Source organism: Mixophyes fleayi, chromosome 6 (genome assembly GCF_038048845.1).
Source record: "Mixophyes fleayi isolate aMixFle1 chromosome 6, aMixFle1.hap1, whole genome shotgun sequence".
NCBI classification, from domain to species: Eukaryota; Metazoa; Chordata; class Amphibia; order Anura; family Limnodynastidae; genus Mixophyes; species Mixophyes fleayi.
The window spans coordinates 19,022,049-19,046,151 of NC_134407.1; the positions used below are offsets into that span (position 1 = coordinate 19,022,049).

Sequence of the window (24,103 nt, forward strand, 5' to 3'; positions counted from 1 at the left end):
AAAAAATCAGCAACCACAATAGAGACTGACAGAGTAGTTCAGCAGAGGAAGAACGGTTTGCTTGGAAAATCAATCTAGCCGCTGTGTGCAAAATATATTGTAGAGATGAGAGTCTGATTTGGTGAAGACCAGTAAGGAGGGAATTACAATAGTCCATGCGGGAGATGATGAGTGTATGAAATAAGGTTTTTGCAGTGTCTTGTGTGAGATATGTGCGCACTCTGGAAATGTTTGTTAGATGTATGTAACATGATTTAAATATAGAGTTAAGATGGGGAACAAAGAATATTTGTGCGTCAAGGATCAGCGAGTTTGAGGGGTGGGGTTCATGGTCATGTTGACAACATAAATAGAAATGTCAGGCAGGAAGCTTCTGCTGGTGGATGGGAATATTATTAATTCTGTTTTTGAACGATTGAGTTGGCAAAAATGACATCCAAGACGAAATGGCAGAAAGACAGTCAGTAATGTGAGACAACACAGATGGTGAGAGATCACGAGGGGATAGATACTATTCATCTACGTGGATACATTTGGGATTATTGTAACAATAAATAATCAAACAGCAATAGAAAAAATTGGGGAAACACAGGATTATGGGAAAGGATATTCATATTGTAATGTATGAGGTATATATTATGTAAACACCAAACAAATGTAAAATTGTCATAATTTTGATTGTGGAGCAATTACCCTAATCACAAACAAAGACTATGATTTAGCTGATGATGTGTGATATAAATACCACCAACCATTCCTGTCAGTCGGTGGTTGACAACTTTACCTCACACTCTCCTCCTCCCGCCTTTATATAACGGTCACAGCTCTTTCCTACATGACGTCTCTCTCCAGTCACTGGTCAGGTGGTCAACGCTCTGCCCAATGGCGTGGAAGCCTTGAGTCACGTGACTCACAACCGCTTCCCCGCGCAATCATCAGAGTCTGGGCTTCGCACTCTCTCTGTCAGATGCCGCCCTGCCCCTGTCATCGGTGAGGGCTCGGGATGGCGGAGGCCGCCGCCGGTGGGTGGTGCGGCCCTGGCACGGTCCTCCTACTCCTCCTGTCCGTCTCTCCCCGGCCCGCGTCCTCCCGGCTGCTCGGCATCCGCCCCGAGGACACGGTGAGCGGCCGGGTGTCCCTGGAAAGGGGCACCCTCAGGGCGGCCGAAGGGACCCGCTTCACCCTGCGCCTCTACTTCCAGCCTCCGCTGCCGGCCCAGCAGCAGCTGCAGCAACAACCACACTCTAACGGCAGCGGCGACGCTACTCCCAGGCTGGTGTTCATCGAGGAGCCGCGGCCAGGGGGGGCCCTGACCGACCCGTGTCAGGACGAGGGTTCCTGGGCTTCGGGGGTGGAGGTGCTCGGCCCCTTACAGCCCTCGACCCACGGCGGCTCGGCTGTGGTGGAGGTGCAGGTCCGGGAGCTGCGGAAGGGGGAGCGGGGGAAGCTCTTCTCCCTCTGCGCCTTTGACGGGCGGCAGTGGGAGCACCACGGAGGGGAGCACTTCGTCCTGGAGGTGCGGGAGGTGACGGAGGGGATGCCGGCCTGGCTGCGGGCGCTGGTCTCTCTGCTGCTGCTGGCCATGTCCGCCCTGTTCAGCGGCCTCCGCCTCAGCCTCCTCTCCCTGGACCCCGTGGAGCTGCGGGTGCTGCAGAACAGCGGCTCCCCGGCGGAGAAGGAGCAGGCCCGGCGGGTGCAGTCAGTCCGCGGCCGCGGCTCCTACCTGCTCTGTACCCTGCTGCTGGGGAACGCTCTGGCCAACGCTTCCCTGGCCGGCTGGCTGTGCTCGTCCCTCCCCGCGGAGCCCTGGCTGTCCCTGCTGCTGTGCACCGGCTGCGTCTTCCTGTGCGGGGAGGTGGCCCCGTACTCCGTCTGCTCCCGGCACGGACTGGCCATCGCCTCCCGAGCCGTCTGCCTCACCCACCTGCTGATGGCCGTCACCTTCCCGGTGTCCTACCCGCTGAGCCGCCTGCTGGACTGGGCTCTGCGCCAGGAGATCAGCACCTTCTACACCCGGGAGAAGCTGCTGGAGATGCTGCGGGCGGCGGACCCGTACAACGACCTGGTGAAAGAGGAGCTGAACATCATCCAGGGCGCCCTGGAGCTGCGCACCAAGGTGGTGGAGGACGTGCTGACCCGGCTGGGGGACTGCTTCATGCTGCGCTCCGACGCCGTGCTGGACTTCAGCACCGTCTCCGAGATCCTGCGCAGCGGGTACACCCGCATCCCGGTGTACGAGGGCGAGGACCGGGCCAACATCGTGGACATCCTCTTCGTCAAGGACTTGGCTTTCGTGGACCCGGATGACTGCACCCCCCTGCAGACCGTCACCCGCTTCTACCACCGCCCGCTGCACTGTGTCTTCAATGACACCCGCCTGGATGCTGTGCTGGAGGAGTTCAAGAAGGGTGAGAGCGCCCAGACACATCCCTTTATATGTAGCTTCATCCTGCTCCATGTTACAGCATCACCGGCTTGTATCATCCTCCTTCTCCTCCCCTGGCTCATCCTGCGCCCAGTTATCCGAGTAGCATCCATCACCACCAGGCTCATTCATGTCCCTGCCCGGCATCTTCCTGCTGCTCCTTTATCAGTATGAACCGTCCATAGCACCGAGCTTTTATTTGCTTCATTCTCCTAACCGGTTCATGTTCCTGATCTGTATCATACTCGCTCCACTGTTTATCCTGCCTCTCCTTCCCAACCTGCATATTTATTCTCTGCTTCATCCAACTCTGGTGCTCTTTACTGTGCAAGTAACTGATGCACCAATGCCACCATCACAATTTGCACGACCGCTTGCCCCTTTTATTCTGTAACCTTTGTGTTACATTATTAGCATAAAATGCTAATGCATGACAGAGTATATGTGCAAAATATTGCTTTCATGTAGACTGTTTTTATTTTACTATTTTTAATGTGGCTTGAAAACACTTAAGGTCACGTTTGTTTTAATTTTCTTTCTCATAGCTCCCATTAATGATTTTCAAATTATTAATTTGATGCTACCATCTGGTGCGAGCTTCCACCATATTCCAACATCTATGAAAGAACTATCATTTATATAGGTCTCACTATTTTAGCAAATTATTAATTTATCGGCTACCTTTAAGTAAACGAACAAATTCACTGCAGGGGTTGTGTCAAACATACTGTGTGATGGTGCTTTCAGCTCATGTGTCATTTGTGTTCCAGTAACCGGTTTGGGCGTTCATGACCCACCTCCCCAAATTCAACTCATAATGCAAATAAACGTTTTATATGTCTGTTTTTTAATATATACTTTGCTTTAAAAAAAGGCAAAAAAATACGCTGGGATTTGTGCACCTACATATCAAACTGTTCATTGTATTTGCCTACACATAGCAGCAGGGCTCGGAATAACTGTGCCACCTCCCAATGGTTTTCTTGGTGCATTGATCTGTAGGGCAAACACTTTTAATCATCATTTATATAGCGCCACTAGTTCTTCAGCGCTGTATATAGAACTCACTCATATCAGTCCCTGCCTCAATAAGCTTACAGTCTAAATTCCGAAACACACACAGACTAAGGTCAATTTGATAGCAGCCAATTAACCTACCAGTATGTTTTTGGATTGTGAGAGGAAACCGGAGCGCTCGGAGTAAACCCACACAAACACAGGGAGAACATACAAACTCCACACAGATAAGGCTATGGTCGGAAATCGAATTCACGACCTCAGTGCTGTGAGGCAGAAGTACTAACCACTGAGCTGCCCCAGAAATGTCTGGACCCTCCCCCAAATAAAAAAATATTCCACTTCCTACACGCAGGCTCCTGCTACTCTCCCCGTATACGATCAGTAATATGAAGCAGCAGCATTGTGTATCATTCACTAATAGATGAATTAGAGGGGATTATGCTTTGCAGGGGTGTTGGATAAGAAGTTGACTACAGGGGAGGTGAAATAAATTAGATACAAGGGTGGTTAGAATTGAATAACTGGGAGATTGGTGGAAGAATAGTGTATTACAGGGAACTTTTATGGCTGATGGGAAATTCATTATATAGGAAGGTGGTGGAGGTAAAGTTACCATATTATCTTAATTTATAAAGCGTTAAAATATTATGCAGCACTGTACATTGAGGAGATCATGATATGACACACATTACATGCAATGACATAAAACAAGGTAAAGAGGTCCCTGTCCAAATGAGTTTCCAATCTAAGACACGGTACAGAAGGTAGTAGAGTAATAATTGGTGAGGAAAGTTTGGGTGTCTATTGTTAAGTAGCATTATCGGCCTTCGATAATAAAGCAGGCATTGGTGACTGGTGTATCTGTGCAGCTACTGCTGTTGTGGCCTAGTTGTATATGTTACAGCTTATGTCAGAAATTATCTGGCTACTATAAATATTAGTTGTATTCTTGACATTAGCTGCAATGTACCATAGCACAACATATATAATGGCTATATATTTTGTGATGTGTAAACAATATATATATATATATATTTGTATTATACTATAAATATTATTTTTTCATGTTTTTTAATTTGGTCATTGTTATTTGAACCTACAATCCACTTAGATTTACACCTGGATTTGGAAGATACCTTTTACTGAGAATTAAAGGACAAACTATAGAAGGTTTCAGATACGCCTATTCAATTTTATTACTTGGCACTTGGACACTTTTTACTACATAAAAATTAGTAGAATACAAATGTTATTACAATTAAGAGAGTCTCTTAATTCTTTTTCTACATTGATGAATATGAACATATAGAAAGAGGTGCTAACAATGGTGTATAATAATGCAGGTATTTTAGGTGCTGAAACAAGGTGTAACTACTTTTGGACCAAAATCTGAATAAAAATGAGCTTATCTGCAGTCTGGTTGGCGTCACTGGATCTCCTTTCCTGTGTGGCTAATACAGTTATATTGCCAGTTGGGGAAAGTGTATATCCTGTTCAATAGGGCATTTACTGTCCAATGTTAAGCATGGTTGAATCAAATTCAAGATAGCATTGGGCCTCAGGGACTTGTGTCGAACGTTGTCCCAAAGTGGTTCTTCACTGGGGCTTCATATGGAATGTGTGGCTGGATGTGAGAGAGGTGAGTTTAGATAGTTGAGCTGTTGATCTCTCCACTAACTTGGTCTGAGTGGGGTTAGGTCCACTTAAATGGAAATTTATGTTTTAAATGTTCTAGTATAGGGACCTGTGTTTTTCACCGTACCAGCTTCATGGCAAATATGAATACACTACTTTTTAGTTGTGTCAAAGCTGGAAGGAGAACAGTATTTTCTATTTTTAAGATTTACAAAGGGCTCCTGACACAAACCTTGCTACTGCACCTAGAATACATTAATGTACTACATTTTTGTCCGTTCTATTTCTCATTGTACAGACTTTGCACATAAAAAGTAAACAAATTCATGCTAAACTGGCTGCCCTGTGAACCTTATTAAACATTAAAGTAATTTTCAGTAAGATTTATGAAACTTTCAATGTCTTGATGGTTTGTGCTAATTATCTTTTGCACTCTATTTGCAAGCTACTATTCAAGTGTTTAAATTACTCATAGATATATACACACAGTTACCACTTTATTAGATACACCTGCTTGGAAATGCAAATAGTTAATCATGTTGCAACAACTCAATGCATAAAAGCATGCAGACATGGTAAAAACAAAAGCGAGCCAAAGAGTTGCAGTTTTGTGTGGGAAAATGCCTTGTTAATGAGAGTTTAGAGGAGAATGGCCAGTCTGGTTCAACTTGAAAGGAAGGCGGAAGTAACGCAATAGCTACGTGTTACAGCAATGATATGTAGCAGATCACATCTGAACTCCCAGCATATCTGGTCTTCAAGTGGATGGGCTACAGCAGCAGAAGACCACACTGAGTTCTACTCCTGTCAACTAAGAAGAAGAAACAGGCGCCAGTGAGCACGAGCTCTCCAAAACTGGACGGTTGAAGATCGGAAAAACATCACCTGGACTGACAAATCTCGGTTTCTGCTGTGGCATGTAGATGGTAGGGTCAGAATTTGGCACAAACAACCTCGATCCATCCTGTCTTGTGTCATCAATACAGGCTGGTGATGGTTTTGTAATTTTGTGGTGAATGGTTTCTTTCCACATATTAAATACCAATCGAACATCATTAAAATGTTAGTCCTGAATGTTGCTGATGTGCATCCCTTAATGGCCACAATCTACCCATCTTCTAATGGCTACTCCCAGTAGGATAATACTCCATGTCATAAAGCACACGTGTAAGCTGCCTCCACAGACACCAGATATCAGTGTAATAGAGAACTTTTGGGATGTGATGAAATAGAAGATGTGCAGCTGATAAATCTGCAGCAACTGCGTGTTATCATTTCATGGAGCAGAATCTAAACTTTCCAGCACCTTGTAGAGTCCATGCTACTAAGACTTCAGGCTGTTCTGAGAGTAAACGGGGTCCTAGTTGGTACTAAACAGGTGTACTTAATAAAGTGGCCACTGACTATGTGTATATATAAAATTGACATTTTGTCAGACCGAAATATTTTTTGAATGACATAACCAGGAGGCGACCCAGACAAAAAGTAATGCCCTGTAGCAGGTGGTATGATGTCAGTGTATTGAACGTGCACCTGCTCTCATATATGAGGAACTGCAATGGTGAATGTCTACATTTTGACATTGGTACACTGGTCCATGAAGTGCCTATATGTCACTAGCTTTAATACTGTAAAATATATTAACCACCCTCATAATAAACAGCAATAGCTCATACAATGTGTAAATGTGATCTAGTTTAGGGCAAAAGCTCACAATGAATTGGGTCATGCTTGCTTTGACATCACTACTACATATAAATTCACCGACTTGTAGATTGTACACAACTCTTCAATTTATTACGAGACTTTAAGCTGACTACAAAAGATTTGCATCTGAACTAACCCAAAGTAATGCAAGATGGAGAATACCAACCATTCTAAGCGGAATGTTTTACGTTTCCTGTCTAAAGAATGTAACAGACGACATGTTGGCCAAATTTAGTTGTATATCAGTCATTTCGGGGTGATTATTTAGCTTCGGTAATACCCAGGATTTGTTATGTTCATTCCAAAAATGGCTTTACTTGCTCTTTAAAAGGGATTTGTTAAAAGTACAGTAGATCCTTGTAGCCTTAATTTCTCTGAAGGTTCCGAAAATTATTGATTTTACCAATGACTGCTATGTTGCTTTCAAAGGTCCCTTGGTGCAAAATAATGGTTACTAGGAAAATACATATATATATTATATATATGAAGCTCCATTTGTATACACACTTCCATTTTGTAACAATACATTTATATACGCCACTCGGTGATTAATATTTTCTTAAAGATTGGATGTTGCAGAACTATAGAATGAAAATCACCCATCTACTTACTATTGAAGTGCAATATCTTTGATTTGATCTTGAATTGGATTACGGTCTGCCATATAAACTCACCCAGAATGAGTTAGAAACATGGTGTAATATGTAAAATGTATATTTTGTGGTAAACTAAAATGTTTGTTTTTCATTCTGTAATTCCAGGTAAATCTCACTTGGCCATAGTCCAACGTGTCAATAACGAAGGGGAAGGGGACCCTTTTTATGAGGTTATGGGGATTGTTACGTTGGAGGATATCATAGAAGAAATAATAAAGTCGGAGATCCTAGATGAGACGGATCTGTACAGTGAGTATAAACAATAATCTGTTCCATAATGAAACATAATTGTGCTTTAAACTGATCTGTCACTGAAGAGCACTGAGGATTTTTGTGTTAATAAACTGCAATATTTATCAAGACTTGTAAATTTCAGTTAAAACAAAGTTATTACGTTTTCATTGTCACAATAAATTGAATAAAATAAACCATAAAAAGTCCTATTCTGTGGTGGCCTAGCCATTTCTATGGGAAGAAAGCAGTTTGTAGGCCAGTGCAATAAGAAATAGTTAAAACTGAGAAAGCAGATGTCTTCATGTAGCTTCTAATTCATGATGGAGTAAGTGCCAGCAGGCAGACGTAGCTACTAGCCAATGAGTAGCTAATCCTGTTAACAGCATACAAAGGACTATAGCCTCCCTCTTAGCTATCATCCTCATCATTTATATAGCGCCACCAGTTCCGCAGCGCTGTACAGGGAATATTTGTCATTCACATCAGTCTCTGCTACATTGGAGTTTACAGTCTAAATTCCCTAACACATGCACACACAGACTACGTTAGTTTTGTCAGCAGCCAATTAACCTACTAGTAAGTTTTGGGAGTGTGGAAGGAAACCGGAGGAAACCCACGCAAACACGGGGAGAACATACAAACTCCACACAGATAAGACCATAGTCAGAAATCGAACTCATGACCTCAGCTCTGTGAAGCAGAAGTGCTAACCACTGAAACAGCCTTGTCAGCAGGCTGTATTTGCACTCTCACTTGCGAGAGATGACACCCCTGTGGGTTTTGGCTAATCACTGATGCCCTAGACAATATGGGAAAAGGGGGCAGAGGTAGATATATAATAACTGATGTTATCTGGTCCTTTCATGATAAACGTATGATTACAAAGACTGGTTTTGAGGCCAAGTACAGAGCGGTGAAAAAGATTTGCTAATTCCAAAGCACATTTTTGTAAATGAATCCGATGGTTAGAAATCATTGTACTGCAGAAAGACGCAGCAAATCTATGTTTTGACCCCAATGTAGTAAAATATCCGCTGAGTGTTTTGTAAGGCAGAAATTCAAATGGGTATATAAATTGCAGGATTATTACAAAGGGTGGATTTAGATTAAGCCATGAAACCAACAAAATCGACCAGATTAAAATATCAGCACTTTTACAGAATTAAAGTATAGGTTTGTTTTACATATTTGCCTTTTTCCCATTCATCAGTTTGTACAATGAGGCCTGCTGCAACCCAGATGTCACAGTTCCTATAGAGCTCTGATTTGGGTGAAAACTGTTTTGTTTTAATGCTTTCACATTATAGGATTGGTGACATCACTCAATTGACTGAGCCACTACACCCACTCTCTTGGGTGAAGATGCTTGACAAACAATCTTGTATTTAGTCCTGGAATACATTTGAGTCTTGCAAATGAACTCTAATTACAGAATGATTTTACAAAGGAGAATTTTTTTTTGGGGGGGGGGGATTCCTTGTAACTTGTGAGATGCACAGGAACAACTGCCTGATGATGACACAATGGTCAGATTAAATCTGTTTACAGTCTGCTAAATTCTTCCGTTTTAAGGAGTATCTCTTTTGACCAAGAGCACAAGCAGCTTTCTCGTGTAGCAATTCAAACAAAACCGCACAGACAAGATAAAGCAGACTAGGTATAAATTAATCTCTGTGATGTGCTGCATTTGTTGTTCACACAGAAAGCAATGAAGTACACCAAATAGAAGCTACAATTAATCTGCTGTATGTTTCTTAAGAGTTTTCTAAGACTGGGTTCAATATGGAATGCAACAAGTGAAACATTCATCTTCAGAAGCACTAAAAATTGTAATAGATCTGTGAATACTCCTTTTTTAATGTTTTAAAAACTAATTAGGTGAATCCATAACTTCTCTGAAGTTGCTATATAATAAGTGGGACATGTGCATCTGTGAAATATCTAAATATATAGATATGTCATTTATTATTTATCATACTTATTCTGTTTTTTTGTTGGTTTTTTTTTAACAGCCGATAATAAAAAGAAGGAAAGGATCCCGCATCGAGAGAGGAAACAACACGACTTTTCCTTATTCAAATTGTCAGATAGTGAGATGAAAGTGAAGATATCACCTCAGCTTCTGCTGGCCACACATCGATTCATGGCAACAGGTTTGGACAGTTTCAGACATTTCACATTAGTACATTGTTATGTACATCTCGTTGCTATCCAATAATGATTGTCCACTTGCGGTTATGTGGTTCCAAAGCACAGTGCGATTTAATAGCAAAAAGCAGCAGAGTAGCAATTTAAATGAAATAAGTACAGCCATTACGTTCGCAGGCGTCCTGGATCCAGCATATTGGATTCAGTCCTGAAGTCTGTGGTCAAAGAGACTGTCTGCTGGTCCCAGAACTCCTGCTTATATACAGTCAGTGATACAGTGAAAACAATACAGATGATTTGGCATGTTTCCATAGGTTCAGGCTTCAGGACAGTCCTGTGTAATGCAGGTCATTGGCCAGTTCAAACAATGCCCTCAAAGGGTGGGGGTCAGCTCTCCAGAAGATGCATACTAATCTTCCCACCGAAAGCTGGTTCAAACTGGTCTATTTACATTACACACACAATACCATTCAGCTAATTTATTCCCTATAATCCATATCTAGCATACGCAAGGCGCAACCCTTTATGCAATCGAATCAGACGTCTGAGGATAAATAGGGGATTAGAATGTTACCGGACATGACATGATATGTTTTCTGTGTCCTGAACCTTAGATCTCACTAAAGTGTATATAACATTATAATATTTAACTATAAACTCTTACATTTCATTTTAAATAACTATGTGTTAAACTACTTTTAATATGAACTAATTACAAGTGTATGTGTTCGTGTAAATGTGTGTATAAGTGTTTGCACGTGTTGTGGTAAACTACGCTCCCCCACGCCGTAGCGTGCTATTCGCATAACTTCAGACAGACAACCAGATCGATAGATATTTATTTGAAATTACCATATCCAATTTATTTGACTTCAACCAACATGAAGAAATGTGGGTCTATAACATTAATTCTTGGCATAGAGGCGTTATTTAATTCTTATAGAAATCCACCATTGTTAAAACCTAAATAAAAAAATAATTTTGGGTGGAAGTAGGTGACCATAAATAAAATGATACATTAACCCGAAATGAGCTTTGTCAAACCTGAACGAGATGCACTGGAGCAGAAGGAAGGTTCTCCTGATGCAGGTACACACATCGGGAAATCAGCCGAATCATCTGACCCACAGGGTAACATATTGTATTTTAGGCCACCAAATTCCACCCAAGACTGATTTGTTGTGTTTTATGTTTTTTTTATTTATTTATTTTTGGATGGATTTGGATTTTAAAACACGTACAGAACTAAACATGAATTGTTTAGGGACAATCCTTGCTCATCGTGCTGGAAAATTCTATGCAATATAAAAGCATGTTAGGGTATGTCTAATGTTTCATTCACCAAGGTTATCCGTAAATGTTATTTTCAGAGATCGAGCCTTTCAAAGCTCCATATCTATCAGAGAAAATTCTACTACGTCTGCTGAAGCATCCAAATGTGATCCAAGAATTGAAGTTTGATGAGAAGAATAAAAGGTCTTCTGAACATTACCTTTACCAGCGCAATAGACCAGTGGACTATTTTATATTAATCCTGCAGGTACAGGCACTGTTCATAAACACATATCTATGCTGTACTTCCCTTGTCTTAAAGTGAGCATGAAATAATTACACATAACTACACAGATTCAATTCACCGCATTGTTCTTTAGAACAATGTGGGCCGCGCAGTATTACCGTTACTACGGTAATTGCAACCTGGATTTTTGTTTGCGGCTCACAGAGCTGTGAGCAAAAATCAGCGGAGAAATTACCGTAGTGATGCGTTTTTGGTTTTTTTAAAAAAACGTACGACTTCGGGCATACGCACATCTGTATTAAACTACAAGCAAGTCTGGAGAAACAGAGTACGCTCTGTTCTGACAGACTCAATACACTACAGGATACATCCAATATATATGTGGAATATAACGTCCCAGCAGAACACATAGAAAAAAAGATGTAAATTATCGTCACCTGTTAATAATATAGTCATTAATTATAACATTTAAAAAAAAAAAATGCTTTCAATGAAATACATTTATCAGGTTGTTATTAATGTTCACTGTACATAAAATACATTTTTACAGTTGCTGCTGATTGCAAACACATGTTCTAGCATGTACACATGTACCCTATTGGCACTTACACCTTCCCTGTAGCTGGTGAAAGTGATAGAACTGAATGACACGTACCTTAGAGATGCCCAGCGCTTGAATCGGGCGCTTGTTGCGTGCACTCAAGCTCAGCACACCCTTACTGAACATTAACTACAGGCATACGCCCAGTCCCCTCCCTGTTCCGCCCATAGTATCCTTTGCGCTCTAAGATGTATTTAATGTTATTACGTCCACTGGCGTATAGTCAGTTTCTGAGCATGTGCAGAGCAATTTTATGCAAAATGCAGCATTCACGTTCCTTAATGAATCAGGCCCAGAATCTGGAGGTAAAGAACCCATTATATAACCCCTTCATGTTCCAAATGAAACGGATCTTTCCCAAAAATGTAGGTCAATGGTGTAGAACATATAGATCATTACATTTCATCTAAGTAGAACATTTACTATTTAACATTTCTTTCTGTACTAGCCCATGTTATAAGTACTTCATAAAACATACCTCACATTGGTTCACTTCTCACATAGTTGTTGTTCTTTTCCTCCCCAGGGTAAAGTGGAAGTGGAAGTTGGTAAAGAAGGATTGCGATTTGAGAATGGAGCGTTCACATTTTATGGAGTGCCTGCTATCATGACAACGGTTTCCTCAGGTATTGTTTTTAACCATCGTTTACTTTAATCTAGTAACAGGTACATGGTTGTAGAAGAAAGGTTCCCATTTCTTCCCTTTCTAATCACTCTCTTTATTCCAGTTGGCTTACTTATCCAAACCAAGCTTAGGTAATACTCTAGTTGTCGGCAATGGATTCCAATAATAAGATTTTATATCAAGATCCATTTATTAGAAAATAAAAGCACATTAGCGCAATGTTTGACTTTCAGGCATGTTTAAGGAGAGACATGGGAGAGAAGGATATATATATATATATATATATATATATATGTGTGAACATTTAATAAAGTAATATATTTTACTTTTACCTCCCCAGACAATGATGTGAGGAAGGTTGGAAGTCTGGCTGGATCGTCTTTTCTCTGTAAGTATATCTACTGCCAATCACATATTGCTGCCGCATGTTTTTCCACCCTCCCTCTACACCTTGTTGAGAATATGATCTTGTTGTGACCTTGGGAAGTCTGCATTTGTGTGACAGATTATTTTTTTTATTGCAACTCTGCAATGATAGTAATAATATGTTAGTTTTGTGGGCAGCACAGTGGCCTAGTGGTTAGCACTTGTGCTTCGCAGCACTGGGGTCATGAGTTCAATTCCCGACCATGGCCTTATCTGTGTGGAGTTTGTATGTTCTCCCTGTGTTTGCGTGGGTTTCCTCCGGGTGCTCCGGTTTCCTCCCACACTCCAAAAAACATACTGGTAGGTTAATTGGCTGCTATCAAAAATTGACCCTAGTCTCTACCTCTCTCTCTGTCTGTATATGTCTATGTGTGTGAATGTGTGTCTATATTAGGGAATTTAGACTGTAAGCTCCAATGGGGCAGGGACTGATGTGAATGAGTTCTCTGTACAGCGCTGCGGAATTAGTGGCGCTATATAAATAAATGATGATGATGATGATTTAGTTTAAATTGTTTCGGAAAAAAATAATTCTCTTTTCATCATTAAAGTGTCTTGTATACAAACTCCACACAGATAAGGCCATGGTCGGGAATCGAAAACATGACCCCCGTGCTGTAAGGCAGAAGTGCTAACCACTAAGCCACCCTGCTGCCCTAAAGGACATTGCCATTTTAAATTTAGCAGTCAAAGTTGCAGAATATCGTCAATTTGCAGAAATCGCAGCTTAATACATTTATCCACAGAAGTATTCAAAGTAACCGCCAAAAGGGGTATTATTGCGAAGGGGATGTTACAAGGAGGATGACATATAGTGGATTAGATATACCTGGTGGTAAGTGAGGGGAATGTTATACAGGGGCAGTTTAGACCATTGCTTCTGGTAAAATCTTTGTATATTAAAAGACTGGAAAATCTTCTCGATAAAACAAGGTGACATCATGGTATTAATGCATTAATAACATACCTGGTGGTAAATGAGGGTGACATTATAAAGGAACAGTTCAAAGAGCTGTGTTAGCGCTAGCTATAAACTTGGGTATTTGGTATTTTGTTTTCTTATTAAAACATTTTTGGGTTTGCTTCCCTATATGATAAATCTCTTGCTAGCACTAACTAACCAACCCATTCTCAAACTCCTGCAATTCTTTAGTTGTTTTTTTTTATCTTTGTACCACACAGTATATTAAATGTATAATAAAACAGCAATGACATAACATTTTCTTGCAATATTTGTGATTTGCTAAATATTTTTCTCCCATTATTTCCTCTTCCTGCTGAGTAATTGCATATATGCTTAATGATCATCCCTCTTATCCCTCAAACTTAACTTACTTAATTTACTTTACCCTCTCAGTACCAGTGTCCGTCTCTCGCACCTTCGCTTTCAGCAGAGGGGAATCCTTGGCTGGCTCGCCAGGTAAACATGCATGACTGTGTTCTTAGATCATATGAAAATGGGTTGCATTCAGAGATGTATGTGTACATTATGGTAATCCTACGTGGATGTATTGCTATAACTGTTATACATATAAAATCATGTTGAGCTTTACCCCGAAATCTAATTTATGGTGACATCAGCATTTAGGAGATTAAGTGATTTGTGACACATTGCTTTGGCTGTCGCAATACTGGGGCACCTGCATGCTATCTACTCACACCAACAGACAGTGAATGTACAGAAGGTAACCAGCCAAAACTCCCGCACAAACTCAGCATTTGCGGGAATACCTTTCAGGCTATCAATCAGTGGGAAAGTATTTTCACACCCAGTCAAATATCTTTATAAAAATATGTAATTTATTTAATATGTAATATGTAATTTATTTAACACACTCACTAAAGAACTGTAGCGCTTTTATCACAATCACACTGTAAAACAATATTACAACTGGTAGAAAATCACAAACACCGGTCTCTATGCTAGTCACAGTTGTACCCTGCTTGGGCACGGTGTGTTGGAATCGAGCTTTCTTCGCTCTTATTGCCAGCAAGGTAGCGGTCTTGCACAAGGGTCATCCTGCTTTTTGTGGGCTCACAATCACAAGTTATGCAGAGATTTGGTATAAATGTAAAGAATATCTGGTCCTTGCAGCCCTCCTATGTAGTCTCTGATACTTGATAGTCCAGCAGGAGCTATAACCCCTAGCCAGTCCTGTCTTTAGGGTCTCCAGAACTCCTCAAGTCTCCGGTCATCGTCCTTTTAATCAATTTCATTTCTCATGGTGTTAGCGTTAGCTTCTGGTTACAAGGAGAGTCTCTCTTCTTTGACTACACCAATTGAAGGCTCTCATTCCTGGGGTTGGATAGGGACCAAGGATGGCCCCATGCTGGGGATCCTTGCAGTCTTCTGATAACAGATACACAATCGATCTCAACAAAAGGGAAAAATCGCTTGAGATGAAAATAGCCATAGTGAACTCCATCTGAACATGTTGTTTCAGGACTTGTAGTGGAAAAGAGAGCACTCAAGTCTTGATAGTATAGGTAATCCCAGGGTTCTAAATCTACTTTATGGGACATTTACAGTAAAATAATAGATACAATTTTACCCACTGTACAGATCCAGTCTCTGACTACTGCTGAGAGTTGGGTTCCGGGCGAGATGTCTTGTGGGAAACGTTTTTCTAATGGAGGGGGGTAGGATTAACCTCTCACTTCACCACACTCGCCCCTTGCTCTATGTGATTGGTTTAATTTTGTTTGTTTGTTTTTCTATCTGTAAATTAGGTTACAATTTTGTGTAGGCTAATTCTAGATATTTTAACAAAGCATATAATACCTGTGTACAAGCAAAATGAAAAATATGAAAACATTGTCTTATTCTACCTGGTTTGTAGCTTTATAAATTAAATAAAAATGTGCTTGGTGCATTATATGTCCATGGAAAACCAATTTATTTAACAGATTAGAAGTGACCTGACTTATTAAGGACTGACAGTAACCTAGAGCATTGAGTAGTGCACAGGTAGAGCTCACAATGCCTGTTCATACTAGCTGCAAGGTTGGGCCTATTTTTGCACTTCATTTTATTGTTGTAAATGACTAACGAGTACGTAAATTATTTATTGTATGTATTTCTGCAGAGTGGTATATTTTTACCTCTAGAATACCATATCTTAGGTTTCAATACAATAAAAATGTAATGTTCTTCTTGTGAAGTATATCCCCTTTCTTGCTGTCTTCTTTATCCTATTTTCTGTCCAATTTTCTTCTGATTTCTTTCCTCCCTCGCTTGCTGTCCATAGTAAACAGATCCCCTTCTCGCTGCAGTGGTTTGAACCGATCTGAATCCCCAAACAGAGAACGGAATGACTACGGGGGGAGTACAAACCAGCTAAGCAACAGCAACAACAACCTCTACATACCGGATTACTCTGTGCACATCCTGTGTGATGTCCAGTTCGTTAAGGTAACCTGCCCCATGTATGTGTTACGGTGTGTCTGATTGTCTAAGCAGCGGTGTATAGAACAGCAAGTCCCAGCATTACCTAACAGTAATGCTGCGTGTTATATAACCTGTGGCTCTCTAGCTGTTGTGCAGCTACAGGCATGCTGGGCTTGTAGTTTGCAGAAACTAGAATGATACATATTTTCTAAGCAGTAATAGATAGAACAACGAGGTGCACTGTGTTTCAAGCTGCCATGGAACTACAAGTTCCAGCTTGCTGAGGCGTTTAGTTTCACAATAACAGGAGAGCTACCCTTTTGCTAACTGTTCTATAATATGCTTCTTGGTCTCTCTTTTCGTAAGGTGTGACATAAAGTATAGTCCGAGCTGGACTATATGAAGAACAGAGACAGAGGATGATTTCGTGTGCGCATGTTTTTGTTTTTTAAATAAAGCTGTGTTGTATTTTGAGCGAGGGGGCAGGTTATGTTTTGTTTGGGTATTTAGTTCTATTAGAATCTACAGGAGGTGTGGTTGTGATTATTTCTAGATTTTAGAACCACTCATCCATTATATCAGGGATGCAAAGTTGCTCATGGTCACATTTATTCGCTAAACAGACACCTGCTACATTTTAACGCAGGGCTGTATCCTCATATCAATTATTTCCCCCCACCGCCCTCTGATTTATGAGAGGAACCATGCTCTGCCCATGCTGGGAGCTACTTATGATAATGGGGACACATGCTGCTGCCCATTGTGATAATCAGCCCAGGTTGGTTGTAGAATTTACAGGAGGCAACCATGCAGTTTGTGTTTATTAGCAGTGCTGGTTCTGTGTCTGTAAGAGGTCACTCTATTGAGACAGGACCAGCACTGTCAAAAAAACACGATCACCAAGACTTCTCCTGCATGGTATAACTATCAGTGCTGCACTTTAATCTTTGTCTGTTCTGCAGTCTCTGCCCAATCAGCAAGGGTTCCATTAGACCTCTGCCCATGATATCTAAAAAGTAAATTAGAATACACACCCACAACTTTTCTATAAATCATTTTAATAGAACAAAATACACACCCTTCCCCCATTGTTAAAAGAAGCCCAATATAAAAAAAAACACTGACTGTGCTTTTTAACACATTCAAGCCCATGGAGAGAGAAAAAAATGCTGCTAAAGTAAAAACTGGCTACTGTGCCCACTGACTGCTCCGACACAGCTATAAGCTAAAGTAAGCAACAGAATGGTCTATCCCTGCAGTAAGAGCCTTCTAATTCAGAGAGTCCTGCAGAGATTGGGAATTAATTGATAGTAGTGTATTAGGCCTCTTACTCACTGGTGTTAATTTCATGCATTTTACTCTGGTTGGAATTTTTTGTATTTCAAGATTACTTTTTTAGCAAAGTACTATACATAAGGCAATATGGGTATAGTTTTGGGTGTGCCTCGCCTTATCCTCAAGCACCTGCCATGAGAAACTAGTTTGAGGTAGTTTACGTTAGTGCTCAGATATAGGCATGTCTCTAAAAGTTATTCCGATGGGTGCCACTGGGTAGAGTGAATATGCAAGAGCGTTTCTTAAGAAGATGCCCTGTCCCTAGAGGAATAGGCCACTGAGGGTCCCAAATTTGGCTATATTTATCCCCTCCACCTTGTCGGAGGTGGGTGATATTTTCCATAATAGCGATAAACCATATTTTATTCTGTAAAGTTTGCTTGGAGTTAGAAGAGGGACTTTTCCAGCCCTCGGCTTACATACATTTTGTTGCATTTAGTACAAGAAACACAAATTTAGCTGCATTTATGCTGAGATTAGAAATTAGTAGACATAGGGAGTGTACCCAGGGTTAGCTGAATGTTTGCTTGCAGGATGTTATTAAGCAGACCTTGAACTTCTCACCAATAGGTAGAGATCTTAGGAAAAATCTACCAAATAGGAATAACATCACTCCTCTGCGCGCTATCAACAACAACACATAGGTGAGGTAGCTGGGTCGAGTTTGTGGAGTCTCAAAGGCTCCATGTACCATCCTGAGTAAACTTCTTGTAAGCTTCTCTCAAAGAAGAGATAAAACGTGATTTCTTTGTTTTGCTGAAATTTATGTCTAATTTACTTTGTCCATGAAAAATTACATTTTATAATTGTATATTTTATTATTTCATTATATTTTATTATTTTATTACATTGTATTTTGCTCCCAATAGATTACAAGGCAGCAGTACCAAAATGCATTGACAGCCAGCCGTATGGACAGTTCTCCACAGTCCCCAGAAATTGAAGTGTTCAGTGATGGAGATTCCACCAAAGCAACAAAGTATCATAGAGTGTCTGAGTCTCCAAAGGATGACACAGTCGCCACCTTAGTGAATGACAGAAACTGCAACTTAGGTAATGGAGCTTGAATTGCACTCACGTTATATTTCATTTAAAGGGATTTTGCACTTTTGAACGAATCCCTCTCTTTACATAACTCCCTCTTTATCGATGGTAGTCATTCCCTAATTGCCTGATTGCAGCCACCAATCACTGGAGTAGGATCAGGAGCTTTAAGTATCCAATCAGATGCTGCCTTCACCACACACCTCCACCCTGCCCAGACATGAAGCTCCTACTCCTGTGATTGGCCACTGCAAGCAGAGTAGAATAGGGGACACCCCCAAAAAACACCACATGCAAGGTGGCAATATTTAAAGGCTTTGTCCAACTTTCATAACCTACTTGTATAGAGAAGGTTGGAAATATATGGGAAGGTTGCAAATATGATCTGTCCCTTCAATCAATGTGGCCCATTTTATCCCAACAGCTGGAAGCAGATCCGACGGTTCAAAAAGTCCAAATGACTCTGTGTTCCTACACATGGAAGAAATCCCACGTATAAAGGAAGAGCTGGCAGACATGGATAACTGTATGAACAGTACGTTTCTATACGCCTAATGGTCAAAAATGTCCTGCAAAATATTCAACTTGTTCCACGTTTATCCAAAAATGTTGCACACTTTACTAACAGAATTTGACCTTGTGGGTTCCCAGTCCTACCTCATCTACACCAAACAGTGGAATTAAATAACAATGTAGATTTACATACACATGCAGCAGAACTCGTCACACTAGAGACAGCTCCTAGTTTACAGCGACAGCCCAGCTTAATAGCAGACAAAAATAGAAAATTTTAATAGCACGCTTGTAAAATGGGATATCTGAAGCCTCTAAAATTGTACAGTTTTTATAACAGATCAATAATAATTGACATGATTTTTATGGGGTGAAAACATTTTTAAAACTCCTTTCTTTAATGTTCTTAGCTTAGCCTGATCCCTTCATCCATCGAATGCACATGTCCAGCTACTTGTTTGTGCACAAACAGATGTACACAAGTCATAACCTTCCCTACGCTGTTTGCTCTAATGTTTAGATGTGATGGGTAGATTAAAATATATAAATAAAAGAGGGAAAAGTCACAAACTTATACAATAAACACACTTTGTGAAAGCTTGGTTTGTTTACATGCCCATAATAAAGTACACATGGCTTCATCTCTATAAATCTTACAAGTCTCAGCACAACTATGTGAAAAAAATTAAGGGCCGAACCATGATTGTGATTCGAATAAAATGGAAAAGTAGATATCCCAATATGCTAACAATAGAAAGCCCTGAAAAAAATGTCAAATTCACCCAGGTAGACTAAATAATAAGATTTCCTTCTGTGTAATCAGTGCATGGTATAATTGTGAAAATGTTCCTGGTTGTAAAGGAGGTTAATACACTTAGGGGGGTATTCAATTGACGGCGGGATCGCCGAAAATCCAGCGCTCAAAGAATATTACCGTTAATACAGTAATTACTCGCTGGATTTCAGCTCGCGGCTCAGGGAGCTGTGAGCTGAAATCCAGCGAGTAAATTACCGTATTAACGGTATTTACGCGCAGGATTACCGTATTAACAGTAATATTCTTTGAGCGCTGGATTTTCGGCGATCCCGCCGTCAATTGAATACCCCCCTTAGAATAAAAACATATTACAAAATGTGCCAATATTTACTTTATAATATATAAATACAGGTGAAGAAAAACAAACAGGGGGAAGTATCTATATCTTCCAATGGTAGGGCCCCACAATACCGGTCTGAAAACCAGATAAATTGTAACACTTGGCATAACCCTGAGATGTAATGGAAATCTCTAGTGATACTTTGTTACATTCAGACATTCTTTTTTTATAAACAAAGGTGAACGCAGACATTTATCAGATCGGAGATAAACTAACTTGCACCATGTTAGACAACCATCCTGTTTGTGTTTCCTGCAGACACAGAATCCGGTGGTGTTACCGTGGACATAGAGCATCCCTGTAGCGAGGTGATCCCCACTTCAGCACCGAGCAGTGCAGAGGAGACGCTTGGCAAGAAGTTACTGAGAACATTGAGTATGCTGATTTTGTATATATTCTGTGTCTATTCTGTGTTTTAAAAAATGTTGAAAGATTTTGTAGTTATTGTATATTTATTGAGATGTGTTTTTAAATTTAGGTCCATAAACAACTCCACTGAAGGAATAGTGAATTCTGGGAATATCATTTGCATGATGCTTTATCCACTACAGTTCCAGAATATGACACAGACAGGTGGCAAGAATCTCACCTACAGACAGACTGCTTTGTCCTATTTGAGGCTCCTCAGTGTAGGGTAGGGATTTTCTGCTTAGCAGTGAAGTTGCTTATATGTAATTACTACAGAGTAGCTTATAATATCCATAACCCCTGCAAGGTTTTTGCCCTTCATAGAGTAGTGATGGGCAACAAGCATCCCCCATCTCCTTCCTGCTTTATTGCCAGATATGTTTGTTATAACTTGTAACTTGCAACTTAACACTTGTTTAAAATGCCTGTTGATCTGTTACTTCAGATAGACCTCTCTTTCTTTGATTAAATATATTGTTTTAACTTATTACTGAGATTAAGGGTAATGTAGTTTAGAACATGAGCAATATCTGGCCTCTTGTGGATAAATATTGTTTAGTTTTGTTGCTTCGAGTAATAGAAACTGCTAGGACTGTCGGGTCTGCCTTCTCCCTCTCTTCAAACTCCATTTTGTGTTGCATTTTCTGCAGGTGTTAGTTATCTTGATTCAAAACCGAGCTGATGTAAGCACACAGGAGAGAGACAGATGCTGTTTAGTACTGCTCTAATGTGTGGATAATCCCTTTCAGTGACTAATAATGGGAGGTGTACTTCATCATCATCATCAACATTAATATAGCACCAGAAAATTCCGTAGCGCTTTACAATTGGGAACAAACATTAAAATAATACTGGGTAATACAGACAGACAGAAAGTAATAGGGCCCTGCTCGCAAGCTTACAACCTATACTTTTATTGCCACAATCATTGGACATTGTGTGAACTACATTATGAAAGGATTCTGTGATTCACAGAAGTTCCTACAAAAACAATTTCTGTGGTCACAATAATTAAACAAACCCACATATTTTGGGCAAAAATGAAGGTTTATTAAAGAGAAAACATTCTTTTAAAATAAGTTGCAGGCATAAAAAAACTGTGACAAATCCTTCTCATCAGCAATTACCTTTAGACACAGTAAAGAGCCCTATTTACAGCAGCATCCTGCTGTTGTGACCAGATCACGGGCTACAAAGATCACAATAAATATATTTTCATTTTGTTTGCAGGCGGCAAATCCAGGAAAAAATCAAGGGATGCGGAGAAGAGTCCAGAAGAAAGTTCTGTTTTGCAGCTGATCACATGAAAAAGAATCAGGGTGGAGACTGATACAACAGTGGGAATACAGAAGGGAGTATCACAGCTTCCTCTTCATGAGTGGATGAGCCCCGTGTAATCTGTGCCTATGCACCTTCTTTATGCTGAACACTCCTTTTCTACATGTAGTGTCTGTAATTATACAGTTACTTGTAGCTGTGTCACATACTTTATACAGATCTTACAAATGTTGTACCTGTTGTGCATTACAAATAACACAATGTGATGTTCTCACACACCTGCCATCTGTAGACAGTGTAGGCTGAACCTATATTCCTAGTACAGGAGCCTATCTACTCCCATATTCCCTTTAATACTCTCCCGTCCAGATTCTTATTCCCTTTACTAAAAAAATCACTTTTTTACTGCCAAGGAATACATGGAGAAACTTGTAAATATAATATATGATATAACACATTTAGAGTATTATCGTGGTGGGGACATGCACAAATGGTTTATTATAAAGTGTTCCTAATTTCACCAGTAAGGGGGAGATGCTTTGAAACGTCATGTACATTGCTCTTATTCTGCAAAACATTTTAAATGGAGCATTGCATTCTTAGGCCTCATTTTAAGCATTTAATGTACAGCCTTCAAGCTTATTAAATGGTCTTTGGTAACTGACAGTGTTAAAATGAAAATAAGTGAATGGCCATGTATGTGTATACACACAGACGCAGTTTGTGGCAGGCGTTGGCTGTGTGTCAGTGTCTATGCTGCCTATACTGTTAACCCTTGGTAATATAGAATGGCAGTTATAGGGGACATTCAATTACATTGTGCTGCAGGGAAGCTCTGAGACATGTTAGTGAACATGCTTCTAATGCTCAATTTAAGAAAGGACAATGTACACATTTAACTGTACTTTTAGTTAGTGTTAATTTTCAACAGCCATGTGTACAAGCCCTAAATGTGAGATATATATAGATATATTGGGTGTTTATCGAATACTTTTTCACGAAGGAAAGTAACTGGTATGTTAAAGATGCAATAGATATATGTGTAACATAAATGATATTTTAACTGTAGATTATATTTTTATAATCTAATTAGACTCAGTATTTAGACTAATCTTACAAATTCTATATCACGTGGAACACCAAGCACTGATGCAGTGTATAAGGCCATATAAAGTCCGCTTTGTGTTCTGCACTCTGTGTATGACATGCTTTTGTAAAGCCAAAGATTTGCTGTCACCTCTGATATATTCATGTCCCACGTCTCCTATCTAGTGACCCTTTATCTCTGCACCATCTCCTTTTAATTCCACATTTGAAGACCAGCTGTTCCATTTTATAATCCATTGTAAAGCATGAAAACAAGACAGCAGGTAGTAAAGCATGTGCTTCATCTGCTCATCATAGGCAGTAATCAGTGCACCCTCATGACGTGCTGGTAATATATGTGGACAGCAGGTGACTGCAGTATTTTATTTATTACAGTTTGCAGTTGTCTTTTAGTTTTGTTTTTCCCACAGAATTGGACACAGTTCACAAGGACAGAGCATCCTGCATGCAGTAGGTTGTGCTGGTCCTCTCCTCAACTGATGGCACAAATATTGTAGGACAATTTATTTATTTATTTTCAGACATGTATTTGTTTGCATTGCGGGTCTTAATTTATTGTAGTAAATATATATTTATTTTGAATATAAGATATATATGATGCAGGAAAAACTGCTTGATATTTAAACTGCAAGTTTCTTCTATTATTGTGTTCCAGTTGGTTTAGTGATAACGCATGCACTTTGTATACAAAGACATAGTTCTTTAGCCAACAAAATGACTAATACATTAACTATGTTTAAGTTGCTTTTTGTGCTTCTTGTTAAGACCTAGTCAACCCATGACTTTCCAGGTGTGGTGAAACTACAAGCCTCAGCATGCTTTGCCAGTAGATAGCTGGCAGGGTATGCTGGGACTTGTAGTTTCACAGCCACAGGTT

At 40.3% G+C, this 24,103-nt stretch overlaps 1 protein-coding gene across 2 annotated transcripts; it reads left to right on the plus strand.

The window, feature by feature from the left end:
* Positions 1-879: 879 nt before the first annotated feature.
* Positions 880-22,495, plus strand: CNNM1 (cyclin and CBS domain divalent metal cation transport mediator 1). Of its 2 annotated transcripts, XR_012693331.1 has the most exons (13): positions 880-2,408; positions 7,549-7,692; positions 9,690-9,830; positions 11,196-11,365; positions 12,472-12,571; positions 12,911-12,958; positions 14,354-14,416; positions 16,245-16,408; positions 18,589-18,772; positions 19,188-19,298; positions 20,692-20,808; positions 20,912-21,067; positions 22,072-22,160. XR_012693331.1 is itself a non-coding variant. In XM_075215953.1 (12 exons), exons 1-12 carry the CDS (start codon positions 1,004-1,006, stop codon positions 22,146-22,148), a joined length of 2,724 nt encoding a protein of 907 aa, XP_075072054.1. In that variant the 5' UTR covers positions 881-1,003; the 3' UTR covers positions 22,149-22,495. The 2 variants fall into 2 exon arrangements, 1 of the variants encoding a protein (XP_075072054.1); XM_075215953.1 differs by lacking the exon at positions 20,912-21,067 and having other exon boundaries at positions 881-2,408; positions 22,072-22,495.
* Positions 22,496-24,103: the final 1,608 nt, after the last annotated feature.